Raw genomic sequence first — 25,994 nt, 5'->3', positions numbered from 1 at the left:
GAGGGGAAGTTGTGCCTCCCCAGACGAGCCGCCACTGCATAAATCAACATAAAATGGCATTCATAGTCCATTTTGGCTGTGAAGCGACACACCTGACACTGTTAAGTCAAATGACAATGACAGAATGACAAATTTGGTATGTTACATTCAAACTACACAAAACATAATTTTTTGTCATTGCTTATTTAAAAAAAGAGTACCTACTCAGAAAGTATGCAATTTTGGATACAGCTATTGTCTTTATAAGTGAGTTATTGAATTATTTACTCAACCAATTCATTCAGGAACAAACTGAGTTACCGTATTTATTAAAACCTTCGCTCAATCCACCGATTCATTAACGAACAAATCAAGTCTTCATTTGTAAGTCACTAAATCATTCTCTTAAATGGTTCAGTCAATAAAATGTTATTTGATTTATTCATTGTTCCCAACAATATAGTGCTTTTCATACTATGAGTATCATATATATCAGTTCAGTGTTACATTTTGTATCATTAACGATTCAAATACACCTCATGTTTTGTATTAGAATGTGACCTCTGAATGCACTTAAGGAAGTGATATCATACACTGAATACATTTACTGGTCTGATCCAGAGTCTTTTCCTGTAACTGTACATTACTTTCAAGTGCTGTATACGTTCAGGATTTAGGAATGTGTTTCCCCTCTTCAGTTTGTATGTCTCTTTCCCTATGTCTCTAATTCTGTCCCTTTACGAAGCAAGAGGAGGTTTCGTTTGCCAGTCAGCCTGTGGAATGCACTACTTTATATGGAAAAAAAGCAGTCATTTCCCCAAACACAGTAAAGAAAGCCCAGTCTCCAGGCTCGACCCCACCTCCACCCTCCCAGTTCTCATCGGCCAGTGCTACTGGATACTCTGCTGGCGCCGCGTTCACTGACATTCCATGCATTCCTTTATCATGTGCTCACAAAAAGACGAGGGGAAAAAAAGGTATGAGACACAAGAGAAAAATTACAGTTAGTGTTAACTCTTTCTGCATTACAGTGTGTCAGAGTTTGTATGCAGCTGGTGTTTCAAAGGAGAACCAAATCTTATAATAAAAACGCGGATGTGGTTGTGTTTTTTAAGCAACCTTGAAATAAATATGTTTATGTTGATAGTTCCTTGTTTATGTTGTCTGGGAACATTTAGATTTTCTTTTATGGATGTGCGTCTGTATCTTATCATGGGATTTGAATAAAGAACAATGTGTTCAACTGTACAGTCTAAAATCATCAGATCCAAAGTTATGTTGATAATTATCAGGCATTCCAGTACATAAACATTGCACCGTTGGGGAATGCTTGAGATGTTTGGAATGCTCTGATGAGTGCAGATGAATGCTGGCCGTCATTTGAATGAAAACCATTAGCCCAAGCTTTCTGTGCCTCATGGACAATTGAGTCTTAAATTCAATTATGAAGTAATTGTTCTGTCATCACAAAATGATAATTCAGTGTAGATGTTTTCAACATGAGACAGTTTCTGCAGGGGTTATTCTTAGTGTATTGCCTCATGGTTCACATGCTTGTGAAAGTGAGTCTAGATAAGAGGTGTCTCGGCCATGTTTTGAATTAATACAGTGAGGACATAAGTTTACATCTAAAATCTACTTTATAAGGGTTGTTAATTTAGATGTTAAATGTGAAACTGTGCCTAAAAGTGAAGATTCTCTCATCATATACTCACCCTCATGCTGTTCCAGATGTGTATGTTTCACCAGGTAATTACTTTTGTACACTTATGCTATAGAATTCTAAAGTTCTAAATCTGAATTCCAAACTGCGCACTTGTTGTCTGAAGAATAAAATGAACACAATGGTAACCCAAACAACTACATCTGAGAAATGTGTTTCCTAAAGCAAAATGATAGGTGTGTGTGAGAAAAATATTATTTTAAACTTTTTAAACTGTAAACCATCGCTTCAGAACAACTGCCATGTGCACATTCATGATAAAAATAATGATTCATTTGATTATAAATTTAGTAAGGAATCATGGTAGAAACTAGTAAAATCTGTGCCAGTTATGTCACAGTAACACGATAACTACTAATGCAAGTAGGCTAATAAAAAACACATCAAGCCGCCGTGTCTTCTTCCAGAAATGAACAGTAGCCGAAAAGTTGAGGAAAAGTCTTGATGCTTTGTTTGCTGTGATGTGAGTGTCTATATGCCGCGCATCTCACGTGGACAATTATAATATCAATAGCATTCAGCACATGGGCATGATCACATTAGAGATAATGAATAATCTCTTATGCATTCTGTGTCAGGTATTCTCTTAGTTTCAGTTCATTTTTAGGGACAAGTTTCAAAGAGATATGTGTGGAGACTGAGATGACTGAAAGTGCACCCTGTATATTTTCTTAATTTTACAAAAGCACATTGTTTTATTGTAATTATGAGTGTACACAAATACAAGTTGACCCTTAACAGATTTAAGTGATGTATTATGTTTATATGTACAATCAAAAATGATGTAGCATTTAAAGTTTTTTCGCTGTTACCATTAAAATTGTAACTGGCATCGCCGGTGCCACCATCAACTCCGGGAGGTTAATATACATAGAGACTAAAAAAGGATGAAAAATTATTAAATTTTCAATCTGAATATCTTACTAACTGGACCTTCAGTACTAATGTAGCATAAAATGAAGTGTGATGGGAAACGGCTCTGGATTGTGTCCATCACTTTCCCAAACGGCTGCATGCAACATGCCTCATGTAAATGTGAGGAGCAGTGAGAGCAGAGTTCTCTAGACCTTGCCATCAGGTAGGGCTATTTAAGACCTCTATTGAGGGGGATATCAGGAATCATTACAGCTGCCTTTTATTTCCCCATTTCTCATCTTGTAATAGAGCCACATATGGCTCTGCTGAATGCATAGGGCTATTTCTCTGCTTTACCCTTCAAGAAAAAAAAGAGTTCATCCTTGAATGGAGTAACAGTCCTATCTTTATTTTTGATTGGAGAACTGCTGTCACAAGGCTGCCGACACTAGAGACAGGCTTTGTTATAAAAGGAACCACCAAGGTAACAAAAACAGAACTGTGTGTACGACTTGTGTGCAACAGGGTCACAGCCGCACTAAACTGTTGTTCTCCATGGCAAATGAGTCTTTCTATACACAAATAGCATTTAACATATTTAGTGACTGTAATCCTTAAATTAGTACTTAACCTGTTATGTAAGTGTCAGCACTTTTTAAAAGTGATGTGCTTCTGTCACTTCCCGCACAAGCTTCACAACATGCTTACATCATAATTCACTGTGTTCACCAGTTTTAGGTAGTTACTTTTAAAGAGCAAATCATTACTAGCTACTAATTGCATCTTCATCACTGTTATTAGATTACTGAATTTATTACTCTTAAAATTATTGCATTACTTATTTCTGTCTACTTTCTAAATCCCATACTGACCTCAACAATACAAGGGTAGACAATAAACTGCTCTTTTAATTCTTTCAAATAGGCTACATAATATGAAATCATATCAAATATTCTTGAACAGACCAAAGTATTTAAAGGAAGAATGTTACATACATTTTGACATTATATGTTACATTTTGATGTTAAATCCACTATTGTTTTATACCCAATTGTTACTTAACATTTTCAAGGAATAAGTAATTAAATGGGAGTATTTAAGCCCAACATTTAGCATATAGTTTTTAAAGTGTTAATGCTAATGATCCAATTTACTTTCATTAAATTGATTATACATAATTTAAGTAATAAGCTACTTATTCAAAAGAAGTACCCAGTCAGAAAATATTTGAGAATTTGCTCTGTCTATCTATCTATCTATCTATCTATCTATCTATCTATCTATCTATCTATCTATCTATCTATGGTAATTTTGTAATTTTTAGCCATTGAAGTGGAAATATTTCATTGAGGAACTAGCAAAGATTGTAGTAGGCAGGTTCCAGTACTTCTTCCACTTTCGGATAAATGCTTGGCTTTTTGCTGCTGTGCATGTGGTGGTGTGGGGTGGGGGGTGATGTGCAGGCCTGTGTGGAAGATTAATGGAGCAGTTAGCCCAGCGGCTGCAGAGCCAACGCTCCAGTCACAATGAGTCCACTGGCTGTCATCAGCGCTCCTCTGCACCCTCATGCTGCTCCCTGGCCCAACGTTTACAGCTTCTGCATGTCTCAGCGGCCAAGAAATAAAATTGCTTCATGAATTGGAGCCGTCACTCCTTGGGCGACATTAATTATTTGTTTTCTTGAGAGTTTTTTTTTTTCTCTGTCCCTTATTTTTTCCTATCTTGAACAGATTGCATTTGGCTTTTGTTATTTAATTTAAGATATGCCATTAATCTAAGCCATTGTTGTAGTCCATGAGGAGAAAAAGTGGAGAAGTAAATGCCAAAAGTAAACACTTGCTGTGCGGAAAGGCCATTGGAAGGAAAACGAGAATAACAACTAATAATGTAGTACTCGTCTAATCAGCCTAAACATTGTTTGTGTGCGTCAAACACGTTTTTGCGCAAATGATACAGAAGGCAGCTGTGCGAGAAAGAAGGAGGCGGTTAAACATTTGGAAACAGACCTGATGGTAATAGTAGGATCAGCCACCGATTACACTCACACGGCTGCAAATCTCCATAAAACATCAGACGCTTCACTGCTTTATCCAACACTCCATCTCTCTTCCCCCACTGACCTCTATGAATTTGATACAGGCTCACAAGTGCCGCCGCCGGGGGACAATATCAAATCATCTGCGTTAAATACAGCAGCTCCGACAAAGGAGATGCCACAGAGATCATAATTTACATATAACACAATACAGCCACCGACTGTCCTCCGAGCGACAAAAAAAATGCGCTGTCTAGGACATTGTCTGGCATACAATAGCCAACCATCATTCAGTACCTGGAAACAACAATGAGGCTGAGAGGCGAAAGAAACAGGACTTAATGATTATTGAAAGAGGGCTGGTGAGTGCTGAGCCAGTGTGCTGCTGATGTTTTGTGGAAGGTGGCATTAATGGTATTAGATGTTGACAGACGTCTGTATCGCCGCAGGTACACCCTCGGTGGCCATTCAGAGTTCGATTTTGACATGACAGCCTAGACAGGTAAACACATCAAGAAAGTGAGTTGAGTCTTGAGTTACAAAAGACAGAGTCTTAGTCACTTTAATGTAAAATCAAATCGGGTTCCTCAGCGGGAATGCCACTTACATGTTTGATCTGTTGATGGCTATAGCTGTTAAAAGCATGCTAAACGGGATTGGGGTGGTTTGACTAAATATGAGCTGTTTCCCAAGATGTTTGAGAGATTCTACCCTCATTTGAACATGATACGTGGGGGCTGATGACCAAGATTATGCGGAGTGCACGAGGGACCTTTCGTTGGGAAGCATTCCTCAGCGTCCTTGGCATACATAATGTTGTCGGTTTCAAGAGAGGACTTCTGAAGGTCATATTGTGACTGAAAGGCAATGGCTGATAAGACCAGGCTCATCAGGGCTAATTCAATGTGGTGCAGTGACACCGGTGGCTGTTTTCCCAGGAACTTTCACAACAAACAGTGGTACTGGAACAGTGGGAGTTCAATTAGCCAGCACCTAACATCATTAAACAATTAGACACATCCACATGGAAACAACCCGAAGCATCATGCCAGTTAACTCCTCCTCACAATGTCAGTGTCATTCCCCAAAGAAAATTCTGAATTAAGAAACCCTGTACAAACAAAAAAAACCTCCTAATAGTAAATCGAAATACGATGTTTTGCAGGCAGAAATGGAGCAAATTGGTATTTTTGTTGAAATCTCCTGCTGTTTGGATTTTTCTCTTTCAGAAAATACCCCAGTAATGTTGCATGTCTCCTCAGAAGGGAACAATGGATCAAACTGTGCTCTTGAGACTTGCTAAGATGCCAAAGTCTGCAATCAAATCATTTCTGCATTTCAAAATGAACTGAATAAATGAATAAAATGAAATGTAAATATTAGTTTAACTATAGAGTCATCATGATTTCCTCTTTAAATAACCTTGGCTGTTTCCGAGGAGATCTTAACAGTATCTTAAATTGTGCTGATAAAAAAAGCAATTTTTTTTCTGATACAAAACATACTTCCTGTAGTTTCAGAAAGGACTGTAGCAAGGTCTCAAACTGTGCCAAGTGCCACCAAAATACCAAATTGTGCAATCAAAATTTGGAATTCCAATTTTTATAAGATATCTCACATTATATACACTCTCGCAGTTCTATGTCCATTGACTCCTAGAACTGCTACCGGTTTTACTGCCTTTTGGGAAATAATGTCAAAGTCTGTGCCTAGATGATAACAAACTGTATGTTTTTGCCCTGAACAGTACTATTTGCATCCCCCTGTCCTGTCCTCTGAAATACCTAACACCAGTGAGGATAGGCAAAAAAATAAAACCCTAAATCCCACAGACAAGTTCAAATTTGAGTTTGAATGAAGATGTGAAAAGAGGGAAGAAGGAAAGAAAATAAATAGAATTTGAAGGTGGCCAAGACAGTGGTTTATCGATCAATAAAAACAGTATCTCCACATCAAAAGGGCTTCATGTCTTACGTTTGAGCCCCTCTGGGGATCGGCATGTCCTGCATAGAGAACAGAATTAAGAGAGGCAATGTGTCTGCAATCATATCCATTTAGCAGCAACCAAACAGCCTAAAACTATATCTAGACACCACGCCAACTCTAGCCTCTGATCTTGTGCATGGAAATGATATTCATAGCTAACTTATATAGAGGCTATTGCTAATTGGCTACTGCCCAAAGCCAGGACACCACTGCAGTAAAAAGAGAGGAGATGAAAGAACAGAAAATATAATCCGAAGATATCTGATTTCTTCAGAGACTGCTGTACAAATGGTTTCTCAAGGCAAAAAGAGAGGCCCTATTCTTGGCTTTTACCACATTTATCAGTCATCATCTACAGGATTGTGACATCTGATAGCACTGATATAACTCTGCAGAGAAAAGCTTCAGTATGAGCGTCGAATGAAAGATAAAGCATGCTGCTCACTTGCACAATTGTGATTTAGAGTCACCACAAAAATCTAAATGGAGAATTATTTATATATATCCTGCAGCATTTATTATAAATTATTTATGCACATCATTATTTAAGAAAAAAAAGAAAAGAAAAAAAAAATCATGAGCCCTCATAATCTATAATCAAAAACATTAATGTCCCCTCCCCCTCACAATGACACAATTTATCTGATGTTGTGTACACCGGGCGATAATCCATCCCCTCCAGCAACTTGTCACTCACATGAGATCAGCAGATGATCCAATAAGTCCCACCCAATATTTTTGTCTTATTTGAGAAGTCATTGGACATGCATCATACTAGAAAAGATGGCTGCAATTTCTGTTTGAGGCTCAATTTAAAAATACATAGCTGATCAAAAATAAATCAAAAGTATTTGGAAAGTGCATTTAGTGAAATTTTATTTGCTGAAGAAAGTAGCATACGATTAATCCGTAAATGAATTCAAATGCGTTTTGTTTTATTTAAAATGTAAGATTCCGTTTTATTTAAAAGAAACATTTTGCATTTTAAAATATCAAACTGAATGTTGAATAAGAAAAAAGTTGTAACTGAGGGTGAGCAAGTTTTATTATTATTTTCTTTAGGAATAAACTGCACTCATTGGTCGTTCACAAAATGACCAGGAATGTAGTATTAATTAAAGTACATAATGCTATAATTTTTCACTTAACCAAAAATAACATACATAATATTACTAATGCATGATTCTGGTATAAATGTGCTAGTTTTTGGAGACTTACAGTACATTCAGTTGATCTATGTTCAATAAGTAAATAAAAAAATATAATTGAGTTCACTGGCCACTAATTTGAACACATGTACACTGTCAGAAAAAAATAAAATAATTAATGTGCAAAAATTGTACCATTACAGGTAGCCTTATACCCTCAGTACCCTCAAAGGGACATTTCTTTACCCAAAAGGGTGTCTTAGGACTTTACAGTATTAAAGTTTAAGGTAGTAATATATACTCTTTTGGTCTCCTAAGGAGTAAAGAATGTACTTTGAGGGTACTGCCCCACTGACAAGCTGTTGCATCCTTAGAAAGTATTTTTGCACTTTTGTTTTCTGAGAGAGAAACTGTAGCAATTGATTTGTCGAAGACTCACAATATAAGAACATTACCACAGATTATGATCTCTGATAATACTTTATGACAAAACTTGTTTATGTTTCTGTTAGCTATACATAAGAATTGTACAATTTGGATGACTAGTACGAGAAGGTTTGTTTTAACATTGCTGTCTCACTGATATCGTGTGTAAACACTCCTACTGTATAAATTAAACATTGTTTGGATGTGAAACAATGCATGGGCAAAGCAAGACATAACAATCCTTTCCACCGTATCGTAAGGTGCGCGGCCACACAAACTCGCGATTCTTTCAAAGTTATGCGGGCCCCACATTCCGCACGTGCACCTTTCACCAGCGGGAACTATATCACAGACTGCGTTTGAGCGTGTCGTGTTACCAGCATTTCCTGTGTCTCATATCTGGAACGAGCGAATTCTCCAAAGGAGCAAAGTAATGCGAGATGGGAGTGGTTCCGTTATGAGGTCACGGTGAGGGACTGAACGCTCAGCAGCGAGCGCAAGCGGTAGACATGAGACGGACGCGATAGCTGGAAACATTTATTCACACAGCTGAATCAATCTCTGCTGGCAGCAATAAAATAACAGGACCGCGTTTCCTTCGACAGGGAACTACTGAAAAACATCGCGCGTTGGCTTTATAGGCGCAGGAAAGGCTTGCATACGAAATACTCCAAGGAAGAGGCGCGTGAGGAAAGTTTTCCTACGCGAAAACAAACTGGACGGAACAGTGCAGAATTCGTGACGCATAAGCCATGCACAGGTTGTACAGCGTGGGATAGTTCTTCAGGTGCCGTTCGTTTGAAGGGGATGCCTTTTTGGTGGCTTTCTTCAACAAAAGTTTGACGCCAGGAACGCCGTATTATTCTGTCCGAAGAGTAAACGCGTCTTTCTGAACGGAACGTTTCTCGCGCTCGTCCAGAGTCGCTGTTTTCTTCTGTTATTTGTTGGTTTGGCTGGAGGAGCCGTTCCTCGTCGTGTAGTTTTTGGGGGACAGGGGTGGGTTGGATATCTATATTTTTCACTTTTCCTTCATGCCCTCGTCCAGGATGTATCTTCTTATGAAATGCATGCTGATTTCCCAACTTGTGGTGCTGATCGCGAAGAACAGTCGGGCGCTCATCTGTTTGCCCTGTGATAAGTCCAAATGCGAGGAGCCCAAGCACTGCACGGGTACCGTGGTGTTGGGGATCTGCGGCTGCTGCTCGGTTTGCGCCAAGCAGAAGAACGAGAGCTGCGGCGGTGTTTACGGTCTGTACGGGACCTGCGACCGCGGACTCCGGTGCGTGATCAGACCCCCGTTAAACGGCGGCTCCATCACGCAGTACGAGGTTGGAGTTTGTGAAGGTCTGTATACACATTTCATTTTTATTGTTTGAAAAGTTGCCATCCGTGTTCATTGCTTCAATCGCGCCTAATGATGGAGAAAGGAATTAAATAAATCACATCAATTCTGCCACCGTCTGTATTTATTATGGAAACTAAACCAAAGCGGATGTGTTCTGGCAAGCCATTTTAACACTTTATTTCATATAGCTGACTAATCATTTTTCTCTCTTTACTGATTTTTGAGTAAATGTCATAATATGTATTCAAATAGTATCTCTAATTCAGGACCTAGCAGGCTAATTATTTCACATTAGTGCTAATCACAACCCAATAGTGACAAGTTGGCCTAAGTATTCTATTTTTACTGCGACTTTTTACTTGAACACATTGCAAATATTTCTCTGAATTTTGGAAATCTGTGGCTCAGATATGAATTATTCACTAATATTTACATTGGTGGTAGTAGTTGTAGAATAATCTATTATAGATACTTGTATACATTCATGCTTTACTACATCTTATTTATCGGATACTAGTATTTGTGTGACACCAGAATATCTCCCAGTTAATTAACATTTATCCCATTAGTTACATTTCTTACTATTCAGATTACAATGCAATTCCAATGGTGTATTCCAATTGTGACTAGTTACAGTGAACATTATATCAGGTAATAGATAATTACTAATAATGCATATTAATAAAATTGATAATGAGTGACAATGGAATAGCCTACATACTAGTTGGATATGAATAATCTATATCTGAACCAGATATGGTTCATAATTCATAATCCAAACACACAAAAATGACCAATATCAATGAAATTGTTACTTGCTTCTATTTATATTTTCTTTTGTGGATCGTTCATATTGAACCTGAAAAAAAAAAGTGTAGCCTATTTGCCACTATCGGAGTATTTAATTAATAGGTCTACTTGTTACAAAAAACAGATACTTTCTTGGCTTGAAAAAGTGATAAATGTTTAAGCGGCTTGCCACAGTATCTGTCCATAAAGAAAGGAAAATTAAAGTCTAAAGTATGTTAAATCTGCGATAAGATGAGTTGTTCATTATGATGTTAACCTGGTTAACAGTACCGTACGGTAGCTCAGTTTCCAGAAATGAAAAACTCCTGAAAATGATGTGTCATGATTAGCCAATTTGAGTGAAATGAACCATTATCTGCTGTCATTAGATATCGTAATGTGTTTGTAAAGCCATTATAGACAGGATATTGTCCGCATGAGACTGAATGTCAGCGTTGGTCCTGACTATGACACATTTCCCCTGCCTGCATTCATGACGGTCGCTTGGAGTAGAGTGAAAGTGAGGCAAGCTGGTTAATGTGTTTGCAGCATGTCGGTTTTCCCGTGTCTTTGGGGTATGGCTAACGGATTCCGTGCTGTTTTTGGACGTGGTGCCAGCCTCGCTCTTTCCGCCGAGGCTTGTTGGTTTTTCATTGGAATGTCTGCTATGCAACTTCACTTGCGCCTCAGCCAGTAGCCTATATTTGACATCGGACCGTCGAGTGACGTGCGTTCCTAATACCCTCAGTCATGAGGCTTTGCTTCTCAGGATGCTTTTTACTCACCTCACCTTGATTCACTTAATTGTACTGTCAAGTGTTTTTCTTAGCTCAGCTTCTGTAGGGTTATTCTGTCTGTACTTAACATTCTTTTTAATCCTGGCTTAGTACGTTTCAGTTTGAAAGCGTGTTTTAAAATCCTGGGTTCTGAAGCCCTACTTAAGTGCCTGTTTACGATGTTGAACCATACGGTGAAAGAAGCACGTTGTTTAGCATCATTGCCTAGCTACCTGATTCAATAGCCTATTCATGAGCTCTGTAGCTGTTAAATAAACTTTCCCTCACTGTTTAGTTTCTGCGTCTGAGATAAAGGAATTGGAAAACGCGTTAACTACACAGCGGCGAAAAGATATTAAGTAGGCTAATAGTCTTTGGAGACTTTGAACAGCCAGAGCCGATTTACGTGACATTTCACAGATGGAAAATGCTGTTTAAATCTGCATTTGTCCGGTCAATGTTATTGACCTCATAAATAAACAAACAAGAATGTAAACCCACAGGTTACAAATGTAAAATCAGGTATTCTACGCAGTAAGAATGCAATGAAAATGTTTATCTATTCACAGCGCTGTCAGTGTCAAGCATCAGCCCATTTATCGGCCTGTCATCATTTTTAAAGTTGTTTTTCTGCTGCTAAGGAAAGAATCAAAACATAAATATATACTGAAACTTTGCAGGCCTTTTAAACTAATGAAGCAACTATACCAGAACGTGTTGTCATCTCAAGAAAATAACCCTAGAGATCAAAAACTGGCACAGCGATGTTCACAACTGTCATATTAGCTATTTAAACCGATTTTGAACAGACTGTAACATCTTCTGCATGCTTGCACGATGTATCAGTCTACTTTTTCTATGAAGAGTCCCATCGCTTTTTAGGCCCAGTCCAAGTTTGAATGCAGGCTTCGTCAGGTGACACACATTGCAATGTCACGGGTCAGGTTTCAGCATGGCTGGCTAGGAGAATTGAAGACGTCTCGACTGTTTGACATGTAACTGCCTGGGTGACATCTGCTGTAATTCAGCCAAGAAAACACTGCGGCATTGAGTTCCACGGCTATGGCTGTCAGATAAATGAGTCAGATGAGAGAGCGCAGCGAATGCCAGTATAGGCCATGTCCTGCTAACCTCCACCCTCACCTCTCAACAAACTAAGGCCTCAGAGGGTCTTAACAGTGAATTAGTCTCTAAAGTACATGTGCTGTAGACCAAGCCTGCCGTGAGCCACCATGAATTACAAATATATCTAAATTCTCTGGGTTATGCAACATCAAAGATTTTTATATTCACCCTCAAGTCGTTCCAAATCTGTATGGTTTGCTTGCTTTCTGCTGTATAACACAAAAGGTGAATTTCTGGAAAATATCCTGGCTATGTTTTTAGTTAAATGAAGGTGATTGACAGCTGGGACTGTTAGGCTTTAGAAAGCAGTAAAGTGGCGAAAAACTTATGTTTCACAGAAGAAACAAATACATTGAGGTTTGGTGCGACACAAATGGTGAGTAAATAATAAAATAAAAAATAATAATTTTTAGGTGAACTGTTGCTTTAAATCGAGCACCACAATCCACAGGGGTGGAGGAGAAAACAACAAAAGCATTTTTCTGTTTGAACGGACCCTACGCTTCACTTCCAAGTCCATAAATTCCTGTGCATTCCAAGGCATGAGATTACTTTGGACAGGCTGTTTACAGTGAACACATACATTTGAGATGATGGTCTTGAAATGCCCCGCGGGCTTCTCTGGAGATGGGCTTACCAAGCACGTCACATGGGACACCCGGGGGGTTTAGTGTCAGGACCCTCCAGGTGAGCTTTCCCTGGGAAGTGATGTATGATGTCTCTCATCTCTATTCAGAGAAAGCAGTCAGGGGTCCCTGTGTGAAGCCGGCTGTACTTGGGAGTTACTTTAGGCCTTATCTTAACAAGAAAAGACCTTTATACAACCTTTGCTCAAACTGTGTCAATTTCATTAGTTCAGGTGCAGTCCTAGTGTTTTAAATCCACTTCTTATTTCTCAAGAGGCATTCCAAATCACAGATGTTTGAAATCCATGATTGTTAATCCATCCATTATTTTTGTTTTGCTATTTTTGCTTTATTGTGGTTTTCTTGTAGAACTGCTTTATAGGTTTTGTTGACGTTCATACGTTTTCTGATTATTATAACCGCTTTTACTAGTGTCGGGGAAAAAATGTGCCTTGTAAAGCACCGATTGCTCTATTTTTTATGAAGCCAGTCAGTGGAAGACCTAATATGGAGCCAGAAATTAACATCTAAGTTGAACTTGAGGCATCTGGAAATGTAAAGACTTTGCATGCTGCTTTTTAGGGAACTTTTTTATATTTTTTATTAATAAATTTTTTTTATCATTGGTGACCGCTGATATTGGAGATGTAATGAATCCTTTAATGGACTGCATGTAACCTGTATGTCCTTCTTTCTACTGCAAAACAACCTTTTTTGTCCATGGTTGTTCCAATTGTTTCACCTTTCATGTTCAATGAATACGTAAAGAAGAAAGCCATACATAATTTGGAACAAGTTAATGTTGACATAATATTCATTATTGGGTGAACTATCCATTTAAGAGTGCTCTGTTAATTGTGAGTTGATTTCTTGAAAACAAAAAACATGAAAAAAAAATTCTTAGTTATTTGGTTCTGTAGCAGTTTTGAATATAAATATTTATCCATCTTTCATATTGTAGCCTATAATATATTTAAAATGTGTGTAATAAATGTGCCTTAGAAAACAACACATATTAACATATTAGTTTTTTATTTATTTATTTTTTAATCTGAAATTAAATTTACCTTGCTCTTGTTCTGTTGCGCTGTAAGAAAATAATTTATTAATTTGTGCTGCTGACATCCTTTTCTATGACAACATTTAAATTTTTGACACTCAAACTGACCATTTCTGCGCCAGTATATTTACTGAAGCTTCACCTTGTCCAACCATCTGGAACCGGAGCCCTGAGCTTGACAGTTCGTATCCCCAACTGACTGCACCACATTACTGTTAATACAGCATTGGGCTCAAATCATAATCTTCCTGACTAGGAGAAAAGCAGTGGTCTTTATCATTTAAATGGCTTCAGACTGGGAAGAATGGAACTTGATTATACACAATCTGTTTGCAGAGAAAAGCGTGCCTGCCCTTATTAATGTCATCTATACAATCCCTGGACTTTGTCTACTAACAAAGCAGCTCCACATTGGCCGTAATCACTGTTAGACTGCATGCTTTTTGTCTAAGGCATTCCTTTGCCAAAAAACACTAAATGACCCATCTAAATAAAGGTTATGCAATGACTGGGAAATGTAATGCAATTCATGAAACAAATAGGCTAAGAAAGTAATTCAGATATGAGCAGTCCCACTTATTTTAATATATGTAGTTTCATTTTTCCAAACTAGCAAGCAGTGCTGGGAGTAATGCATTAAAAGTAATGTGAGTTATATAATCAGATTACTTTTTTTCATGTAACTAGTAAAGTTACAAATTAACACGAAAATATCTTGTAATATATCTTGTATAGTTACTTCTTGAAATGCAAGTTAATTTGTTTTCCTATCTATTCACTCACACTTCTCCTCTCCTGTTTTAGTTAAAATAAATAAATAAAATAAATTAGTAAGTCTACCCCAGGAGACAAAAAGTAACGCAAAAGTAGCAATGAATTACCTTCAATAAAAAGTAGCTAAGTAATGCAATAAGTTACTTAAAATGCATATAAAATGCATTATAAATAAATAAATATAAACTGCATATTTGCAGTTATTGGAACTTCCAAGCAAGTATGAAAAAACACTGTAATGTCCTACTAATGATTAACACGAAATGTGTATTGTATTCCAAGTCTTCTGAAAAACAGACTGAAATTAAGGGGGTTATTTATTGATATTCTTCCCCTCCAGTGACCAGGGACCGTTGAGTCCGTAATTTGAACTAACTCAAGATCTCGATCAGGTGACCATTTTGAAGCTTTAGCTTTAACCATTCTTTGTAATTACTGTATATGGAATAAAAGGTAAGAACAAGAATACAGGTTTGGAGTAACATGGTGAGGATGAGTAAATTGTGACAGAATTTTCTGGTGAACTACTCAGGATTTAGAGCATGTGGCTATTTTCAAGTCCCTATTCGTGGAATAAAAGTTCTTTACGCTTTCGCTTTTTCTTAATGCCCTCCATGTTGTAGCTTGTAATATTCTAAATGATGTGTGAAACACATTTCATGTTTTATTGGCCTCTTTATGATGAATCACATGTTGTGTTGCTCATTTGTAAGCTGCTATGGATAAATGAAAAATGTAAATGTAACAGAACAGAAATACATGTAGAGTAATGTGAGGATGAGTACATGGCGACAGAATCTTGGGGTGAAGTATTTATTCAAAGCAGACCATTGCTGCCAGCCAAAGTGCATGTCTTTGCCTATGTTTTTCTTCTTTTTCACAAAAAGGGACAGCGCGGGCAGGCTGAAATTTGTTGAGAGAATTCCGGTTGTCTTGTGTTGTCAGTGAAGACAAGCGGAAATGTGTACCCCCTTTCGGCAGCCTCCCTGTCACGCACTTCCCTGAAGTCTCTCTTCTGCTCCTCCGAGTACTAAGTGTTCTCAGAGGGTGCTGCGTAGGGGCCGGCGGGACTTTTCGGGTTATAATTCAGAGACGGGAGAGGTGGTGTCGCAAGGGGGTCCGTGTTTGAACAATGAACAGAGGACACGGACTGTAGTCACTTTTTCAATAAAAGTCCTCTATTGCTGAAGTCAACTCTGAATTGGCTTTGCAGCCCATTTGCTGTGGTAATGTAACATATTTATTAGTGAATTGGGATATTCAATGAGATAAAAGAAGCAGGAATTGGTTGGATTGTGAACATTCCTGAACAGAGTCAGCTCTGAAACCTAAATAACTATTTCAACCCAACCTCATGAGAGAACATAGCTTGTTTACAAGGTTTCATGAATTTGTACAATTGGTACAAATTAATCCCATGATCCCAATCCTAAATACAGTATAACTCTAATCAGAATGCAACAATTGCAAACTGCCATGAAAGTTTGTTGGCTGTTTTTACTTCTTGATTAGCATTATCCACTAGATATTTTTTTATTTATTTTTTATTAGTTATATATTTATTGTCAATTATAAAATAATACACAATTACTTAAATGTCTTCTAATATCTTTCAGCAGTATTTAATTTAAGTGTGCTAATGAGTTGTCCATAATATCACCAGGAATATGCATTAAATAAAAGCTTAACTCTGATGTTATGTTGACTTAATTTTCAGATTTGGAGCATTAATAGCTTTTCTGATTTATTATGAGAATATTTGTCTTTCTGTCTTTGGTTTCGTGTATTAGTAGCAGCGTTGCATTTAACCACTAGGGTGTCTTTTTCTGACAGAGTAATTAACATGTTTGGTTGCAAATTAGCAAGCATCTCTTGCTTCAGGAAGGACTCCTACCTTGATAACAACCAGGTGCCACTGCAAAGTACAGCAGGAAGGCCATGTTTCAGCTAGCAGATTTGATATCATGCCTTGGTATCGGCAAAACAACACTTTTCACTGTCTTTGTTTATAAAGAGATGCTGTGTTGAATGTGGCCTCATTTTATTCCTCCGGTTTTTGTGATTTCACAAGCTTTTTGGTGAGATTGTTAATTTTAGAGGTGTCCTCATCTACCAGACAATCTATATTTGGTAATGTGTTGAAAGGATTTCCCTAAGAGAATGTAATAAGAGCAGTCACACTTTCTTAAACCGTTATTGTTATAACTCGCATCTCTGACCATATTAATCTGTGGCACGCTTCAAACAGAGAGTGTGATAATCTGTTAAAGTTGGCATGGAGTGGAAATTCACCCTGTCTATTTTCTTATTGTTTAATTTTTGAGCTCATAATTTAATCAAAATATCACTACTCATCCTTCCAGTGAAACAACAGACTTTTTCTCTTGTGAGGTACTGTTTACGTCTGTCTTCTCCAATCATTTTAGTCTGCTTAAATCCTATTTTACAAGCTTGTAATTCAGATCCGCCTTCATCTAGTGAATAATTAGATAAATGAAACCAAGCTCTTGCATTACATTATTATGTATTATTATTTTTTGATAACCTATTTCAGATGTACATCACAATATAGAAATAGAAAAATGGTAACACTTTAGATAAGGAACACATATTCGCTATAAACTAAGAATTTTACATCAATAAACTCCTAATTTGCTGCTTAGTTAGTAAGGCTAGTAATTAGGAATTGTCTAGAGTTAAGGGATATTGAATATGGTCAGGCAGGGTATTAATATGTACCTAATAATTACTAATAATCAGCCAATATGCTAGTAATATGCATGCTAATAAGCAGCTAGTTAATATAGTGAGAAGTGATCTTTAAGAATTAAGTTTTACCCAAAAAAAAAATTTCATTACTTCTCAAAACACCACTTTTGGTCTGTTTTAAGTGTATGTAAAGTGTCTAAGTTGGTTCTTACCGTTTTGGGACTACAATTCAGTAATTCTACTGTAAAGTTGTGCCTGATTGATTGTATCTTCAGAACATACATTGAAGCCTCGACAATTTAGTAATTTCCAGTGGAACATTATATTTTATTGTGCTCACATTTTCATTGTTGGGTTCTGGGGGCATGTCAATTATAGATTCATGATGGGCGCAAATTAGTCATGATTGAAGTTGTAAGTAACTATTTAAGTTGCTTTACAATTACATTGTATTAAGGTTATCAACTTAGCATAATAACTGACTGTGATTAATTATACCGAAATCACTGAATATGGAAAAACTTTAGACCCCATCTTTAGTCAAATGGCGTTTTTTAAAAAGCTCAGCCTGCTTTTAACTGAAAATACCAGTGATAGGCTTACATTTAACATGGAAATACAACAAACAACATTGTTGTAATGCCTATTTAATGACTTAGTAATGTTTATTTAATTATTTACTCATCAAATAGTATCTTTGAATTATCTTCATTTGTGGGCTTAACAAATATTGTGATTCAATTTGATTAAGGAGAATAACATGTAATTCATTTGATTAATGTTTCAATTGATCAACATCTCTAGTTTGCATTTGTGTACTGAATAATTCAAGTAAATACTGCACATGTAGCTGGTTTATGGGCTGACTTGGCTTGGCATTTCTTATCATTCATTGTGCATGGCACCACAAGAGTGACAAAATACATAGTTAACACATCAGTTACATACATTATGCATATTTGCACTTCATTTACTTGCATTAGCACAAAAAAAAAAACTCTGTGAAAGAGAGAAAGAAATATGACAGTGTGGCAGTTTTTCTCAGACTGAAATCGCTTGAATGCACATCACGTCGTAATTATGATTTCTGTCCTCGTAAGTAGGAACTTCCCAGGAGGTCTTCAAGGCGATACGGTCTGTGAACACGCCAGGCCGAATCCCAGTGTGTGGTTCAGACCACCACAATGTGTTTAAAATGTGAACCCTTTGCCATGCTACAGACAACCCTTGTTTGGCAGGAGACTCAACCCTCCACGCCCAGCTAAATGACCCGGAGCTGGTCTGGAGAGCCATGCTTAGTTACTGAAAGAATCAGCTGTTGACAGCGGCTATTTGGGGACTTCACCCCTGTGGCTTTGGTGAAAACAACAAGCGCAGGGGCTTTGGAACATCAGCTTCCAGTCCAGTCCATGATTGTTAGGAGTTCACAAGCTCACACATACTCACAGTCCCCTATAGACAGGGATAGTGATAGGCCTGTGTTCATTCAGCCCACGGTATGGGTGTTGTGCCGTACAGCTGTAATCACACCCATCATATCCAGATGACGAAAGAGTGGGCCACAAGTGTGCATCTGTGCACCGGGAGCTGAACAGATGACTGACCCTACAACAAACAGAAATGGGGCGAGTGAGAGGAGTGTTTTTCCATGACTTGTTTATCCTTTGAGTATTTAAAGTGACCCACCCAGGGGTTGAGAAGTTATGGATCCAAAACAAAGTCATTTTGTAGTTCAAGTGGTTTCATTTTTGCTAAATCAAATTGTAGGTTGCTCTGCAGTATGAGACAGGTTTCTACAGAAATGGTTCTCACTCAACAGCTGAATTGCTCATAGATGCGCAAGGCCCGTTATTTATTGGCAAGCGGGCTGCATTCCTCAGAGACCAACAGACACAAATTACATGCATGCAGATGCGTCTGCATGCATGCGCTGGTACTTAGTATGCACTAGGGCTGGTTGATGTATATGCATGTAAATCTGTGTTTTGGACTGATTTACTGAAACTTGACACCGTTGTCTTGTATGTTACTGAGGTCTTGCATAGAAAATGAACGGCCTTAAGAAATGTAATAAAATAAATATCACAGTGTTTATTTATTTTTTGAATGTATAAATATTAATTTAAATGATTTATTTATAAATATTTAATTATTTGTAAATGTTTTTTTTATATAAATAATAATTAAAATATTACTTCAACTGCTGTTCTTTTTGACTTTTTATTTATCAACGAAAATAAAAGAAAAATTTGCTGTTTGTTAATAGTAAGAAAGCTAGTTGTTAAGTTTAGGGATGTAGAACATGGTTATGCAGAATATGTGCTTCATAAGTATTAATAAACAGCCAATGTGTTAATAATAGGCACTCGAATCAGTAACTAGTTAATAGTGAGAATTGGTTCCTACACTAAAGTGTTGCCAAAAAATTGAAATAGTAGTTGTTTTTTCCCCCTGCATTTTTGCAGATAAATGCAGCCTTGATGAGCATAACAGACTTAAAACATTAAAAGTCTTACTGATCCCAAACTTTTGATATACATAACATATATAGTGTTTATTGAATGTCTTTTTTATATATAAATATTGAATATAGCCGCTAACCCCCATCCTGAGTGTATTCATCCATCCTAAGCACATATGCATGTGTACAGATAAGGTGAACATGCAGTGGGCTAAAATACCTGAGCTTGTATCAGCAATGTGTGTTTGCACTGCAAATAAGACTTTATAATGTTGCTGGGAGATAGAAGCATCTTCAGGGTCGGGGTCATTCTTATTTTGAAAATTTGCTGCTCTCTGCCACCATTTATCTATCGTGTTAAGTCAACAGAGGCTAGGAATGTACGAACTGCATAATCCTTTATAACAAGTCTACGTTGCTCTCTTATTTCCAAGTTCTACGATACCCCTTGGACCTCAAATGCACATGTAATTGGCCATGTGCTTCTCTCTAGCATTCAGTAGCCTCATTACTTCAGCATCACTAGACATATTGGCTTTGGGAAACTCACAGTTTTAATGATACTGTAAAAATACATCGGGATGATTCTGAATTTTAAAATCTGGTTGCTCTGTTTGATCTGGTAATTTATTACTACGAATTTCTGTTTCTGTGGGGTCCTCACTGATATGTGTCTCTTTCATTTTCACTCAGATGAAAACTGGGATGACGACCAGCTCTTGGGCTTTGAGCCATGCAATGAAAACCTGGTTACGGGCTGTAACATCATTGATGGGAAGTGTGAATGTGACAGTGTAAGAACATGCAACAACCCATTTGAGTTCGCTAGCCAGGAAGCCTGTCAGACAGCCCTGCAGAAGATTGAAGGTACCTCATATTTCTCCATTCTCATTATCTTTTCTCTCTGCCTACTTCTAGTGTAAAACTTGTACCTGCATGCTCATATCTTTCTGCAGTAGTCATAATGTCATCATGCTGTTTAATGCCTTGATGTGTTTCATCTTTAAAATATGTGTTTGAACTCTTGATTGCTTTATTTTGTTTGCATACTCAACAGACTCTATAATGTGTCCCTGTACAATTGTTGCAAGGTAAAACCTTGCATGTTAATTCAAATATCAAGAATTTGATGTTCTTCTGCCATTAATTCTTTGCTAATTAAAATAAGATTCCTTATTATTTTTGAGAGAATCCAAAAATAATCTGTGTTAATTTTTGGCGAAGGGATAATTTAACCTGTGAACTAATTTAAATTAATGCATATTAATAAAACTGGGAATGTCAGCAACATTTTTTGTGCAAATGTGCAGAAGATAATTTCCCAAGCTTGTGTCAGATTTCCAACAAATACTTGTTTCGCAAAAAGGTTTGCCTTTCCTAAGCATAAGCAGCTGCATAACCAACGTGTCCGAAATCCCTAGAGCCGTGTTTTATTTACATGGTTGTTTGTTCTAATTCCTATTCTTTTCTAAAGGGTGGGGTAGAAAAAGAGGCATCTTGCTTATATGACAGTTTTTTTTAGAAGCCTGTGATTAAACAAACAAACAAGCTGATTTACTAGAGGCTGATAAGGCTCCTTTTATCGCTATCAAAATGCAAATGTTGCGTTGAAAAATGCAGTCCCTGATGGATACTTGCTTGCATTCTCTGAGCGTGCCTGTGCGTTGAGTGTGAGCTGGTGGCACACTGGTAATTAAACACAAAAATACATGCTTGTTATCACAACGGTCCTGGCAATGGGTGCAGGGCTTGTTGTTTTATTGCAGCAGGTGTGCTTTCCGTCATCCCTGAAGCAGGCGGAGGCTATTTTTGAAGGTTTACCCCCTGTTTTGTTTTACTAATAGGTGCTTGTCATGTTGTTTTGACTAGTGCTTCAGAGTTGTTGCAGTTGTCACTTGTTTATTGTGTTGTTGTGTCTAGTCTGGGATGTTGTTTTGCTTGTCTGTTTGTAGAGTTGCTAATTTACTAGAAATGTTTTGTCTAATATTTTCTTAATTCTCATGATGAATAGCTCGTTGTTGCTGTCTATCATTTTGATGTCTTTGTCCCTTTACAGCATTTTATTAGTTATAAATAGTTATTAGTTTTATTGTGGGCATGCATAATAAATACATGGGCAATACAAATTTGTTGAGTTTTTCCTGAAAGAGAATGTGGCAACATTTTATTGCGTTGGTTGTTGTATGAAGACTATTTCGGCAATTTTGTAATAAAATGTCTGGTGAGTGGCAAAATTAGCCTACCACCTTCATTTAACCCTACCCTAAGCCTAACTGATGAGGTAAACATAAAATAAAAATTCCTTTTTTTTTTTTTAAATAAGCTTGCCATTTAGCTTGCTTCTAAAAGTCTTTGAGCTCTATTATTGTGTCTTGTGTTCTTGTGTAGTACGCTACCAAGCAAGTTTACTATGCTTGAAAAGACATAATATACATATGAAGCTGGTTATGTGATGCAAGCATCAAAATGTATTAGTTTACAAATCATGCACTATAGTAAGTGTTTTAGATCATAACATAGTATTATGGAAGGAGCCATGCAAAAAAAAAAAGTCCATCATAGTCATATGTGAAAAGGAATAAAAGTTATTTTTGAAAATATTTTACTGCAACTAATGTTCATTGTAGCTAGAAACTTTATCAAATTTTATAAAGCCCTATAGGTATGTTTTTGCTAAATAGTAAATAGAGACATGCTTTTTCCAAAGAGCCTTTGTTGCAGAAATGACAAAATAAAAGAAAAAACTACTTTAAACACCTTAGCAACTGCTTAATTTGCACAGACAAACACCCTCACAATTTATCACATAATAAAAAATGACTCATTTTATAGTTATTTTATTTGTTTAAGTGTTTTTAGTTCTTCATATCTGAATAATTGTTTTGCTTATGCTAGTCCAAAGCAAGTTCTTGGGCTGCACGATTAATTAATCAAATGCAATTGTCATGCGCATCTTGTCAGTAAAGCCAGTTCTGTGATCAGTAGTAAATCTCCATCATGTGCTTTCAGATGGAGCAGCATTTACTACACAGAGCTGTACATTGATAAGCTATGCAAAATCGCATGATTTAATCGCACGATTATAAAATCCAAGAAATCGTTCTGCAATTATGAAAGCTGTTTGCGTAACTTGTCGGTGAACTACGGCAGTCTGCTGATTAGTCACGCTGAATCAATGAAAGTAATTAAATCTTCTGTTTATTTAGCAACGACTATGGGGATTTCCTGGATTTCTTCTACTTGGCGTATTTGGAGTTTCAGCATGAGTTTCAGCCCTCTGGTCTTTGGAGATTTAATGCTGATCACAGAACCATGCTTCACTGAAAGATATGGATGACAATCGCAGCTGCTGCCTCATTGCCATTTATCGCCTTTGCTATTTAATTTTGATTAATCATACAGCCCTAGCAAGTTATATAATAAAAGCTTTTAACAGAGCATATAGAGACACTACTCACCTAGCTGGCGTACATAATACACTTTTTGTTGCTTGAGAACGTGATGCATTTTCTGGCTGTTACGTAAGTTGTTTTTCCTCCAATCTCCTCGTACATCTGTTTGCGTTCAGTGCCGTGAGGAGTGTTGGCCAAAGCAGATGTTTTGCAGTGTTGTAACGGTATGTGCTCAGCAGTTATCATTTGCATAAGAAAAACATTACTGTCGTGATTCATTAACCTGGCTATCTTTTGTGTCTAGAGTCAGCAGACATTGTGAGATTTTATTGATTTTACATTAAACAATTGCTTCTGTCACACAGAAGTGGGGCCGTCACTGTAATATGATTAAATTCTACCTCGTACTTCAGTTTCGATGTTCCCTTTGCACCGCTGGTGAAGGGAAGAGGAATAAGTGTATTTAAGTAACTGCACGTGCAACCAAATCAGAATCACCTGAAATATGGGCTCGTTCTTCGAGGTCATTCATCCTATTCAGCCCAATGGAATAACGTCCTTCCTCACAAGGGAATGTTTTGTGTTTACGGGAAGCTGGCAGACACAAGGGCGAATGCTGAATAGATAAGTGCTATTGATTTTATCAGTAGCGCATCGGAACAGGCTCTATTCTGAACAGTGCTGTGACCTCTTGGATTTCTTCAGCCAGTACTGTGAGGAGTGGGGTCTTTTGAAAGGACGGTAAAGATTGATAATGCCTTCCCAGTGCCCTCTTCAAGGTTTCTCTGATAACATCCATATTCTCTGCTACCATTGGTACTACAGGAAATCAATACCCAATAAAAGCGTAATAATATGTTGACCTTTGGTGTCTAAGTAGATTTTCCCGCAGGGTAAAAAAAAAATATTCCAGAGCAGTAAATATTTGTTGTAGCATGATCTGTTTTAAATAAATCCAATGGCACGTATATATATATATTTTTTTTTATTTTTATTTTTTTGTTAAATGGTGGACAGTTGCTTTACAAGTCAGTCACTAAGTGAACGCTTCTTATAAAGAATAATTGGTCTAAGTGAGACTAGAAGGATGGTAAAAAGATTGATCTTTAAGGTACTGAGACACTGTTCAAGGTTCTCAAAATTAATTAGTCACGTCCATTTGCTTGAGAAGTTAATACTTAAACTATGACACATTGAGGAATTACATTTTTGGCCCAACCAAGGTTAGCCCCAAACAGAATCTGTTCCCCTTGGTATATTTTCACACATACTGAGAAAGAAAATATGTGTTATACAATAGGAAATGGAATTAAATATGGTAACGTGTTAAAATGAGTCTGAGACAGTGGATAGAGGCATTTTCTGATTTTATATACTCTTGAATGGCTTCAAAAATGGCTTTGAAAATGTTTGATACTGTTGTTGTCAAAGTTTGCTAAATTAAAAGGTCACTGACAAATAGATTTCCCCCATTCAAGTAGACAACAACTTGTTCGCATGTCGCAAAGATGGCCGCCGACTCAAATTACTTTGAACTAACTTCCGTGTGTTCAGTCTGTATGTCATTCACATGTATTTGCACAGAGAGAAATTTCTTCAAAATTCTTTCAAAATCTTTAAAAAATACAGATGGAAGAGAGGCTAAGTGCTTGTTTCAGGGTGTCAAGCACTTGTTTTAATGGTGGAGTGCTTTTGATCATCAAACTTACTGGCTTCTTTGGATCAACTGAGACTTCTGAAGAAATGGGTCCAGGTTATTCAAGGCAATTTTACTGTCAGTGAGAAATGACTGGGCTAAACGGCGGTAAGGGAATGTACTGGACCTCTTTTAGAGAGAGCCTGTGTTTGAAATTAACATGGAGGTGAATGGTAGTCTTCCACTGATCCAGTTTAGACCCCTGACCTAGAGGTTGCAGTAATTTGGTAAGTGGATGAATGCACTACTTTTAGAAACTGTCGCTTGAAAGAATTTGAATGAATGGAAAGCTTATTTAGCATATACATGTATATAAGCCACATGTGTGATATAAATAAGTATATATAAAACCATTAGAGAACAGTAGCAAGTACAAAGAATGATGGGATGGAAATATGTTTTTCTTTCTATAGGATAATTGTGGATGTTCGAGAGAGAAAGTGAGCGTGAACAGGAAGTTTTGTTGTGTGGGACTCTGTTCTGCTGTTACAGTTGGTTTTCTCTGACCCAGCTCGGCCAAAGCACATTAAAGGAAATGCCAAGCATTCTTGCAGTAGAGCTGTCTCTCTGCTGCCTTGGCAGGATCACAGTGGAGAATATTTGTTCTGGGGAGTGGGCCATGCTAATTGCAGGCCCTGTTGTATGCAGGGAAAGAACAGCCTCTCACGCCAAAAGCAACATGTTTCTGTTTTAACAATGCCCTGTTTTCAAAGAGAGTGTGGGGGGTCGGCCAAACCCAAGAACGGAATGCCTGAAAGTACTGTACTTTGACTCTCCCTGTTGTCCCGTAGAGGCGAACGCAAAGGCATTCAGCCGTTTGATGTGGAACATGGGCAGAGCTCCATGTGTGAGGGAGTGTGCACCATGAACAAACTGTTACTAGTTTCAAAATTGTATTCGGTTTTAAATATGACTAGGACTCGGTAATATTAAAATGTTTTTCTCCCTTTGAACCATATTCAATAGACATAATACATGTATACAATATTGATTTATTCACTCTGAAATGGCTCAGAGGAAGGTCATTGCTGACAAGTAAATGCTAGAGTTCCAGTTTCAGTAAAGTTAAAAAATAATCATTAATTTCTA

The 25,994-nt window shown here is 37.4% G+C and overlaps 1 protein-coding gene across 1 annotated transcript in view; it reads left to right on the top strand.

Moving 5' to 3' along the window:
- Positions 1-8,469: 8,469 nt before the first annotated feature.
- Positions 8,470-25,994, top strand: part of crim1 (cysteine rich transmembrane BMP regulator 1 (chordin-like)) — a 108,467-nt gene continuing 90,942 nt past the window's right edge. Inside the window, exons 1-2 of the mRNA XM_026285941.1 lie at positions 8,470-9,496; positions 20,511-20,684. Coding sequence (XP_026141726.1) covers positions 9,184-9,496; positions 20,511-20,684 — 487 coding nt within the window. The 5' untranslated portion in view covers positions 8,470-9,183. The remainder of the gene's footprint in view (positions 9,497-20,510; positions 20,685-25,994) is intronic.

Source organism: Carassius auratus, chromosome 17 (assembly GCF_003368295.1).
Source record: "Carassius auratus strain Wakin chromosome 17, ASM336829v1, whole genome shotgun sequence".
Taxonomy (NCBI): domain Eukaryota; kingdom Metazoa; phylum Chordata; class Actinopteri; order Cypriniformes; family Cyprinidae; genus Carassius; species Carassius auratus.
The sequence above is the reverse complement of the archived record's forward strand: the minus strand, read 5'-3'. Positions and strand labels throughout refer to the sequence as shown.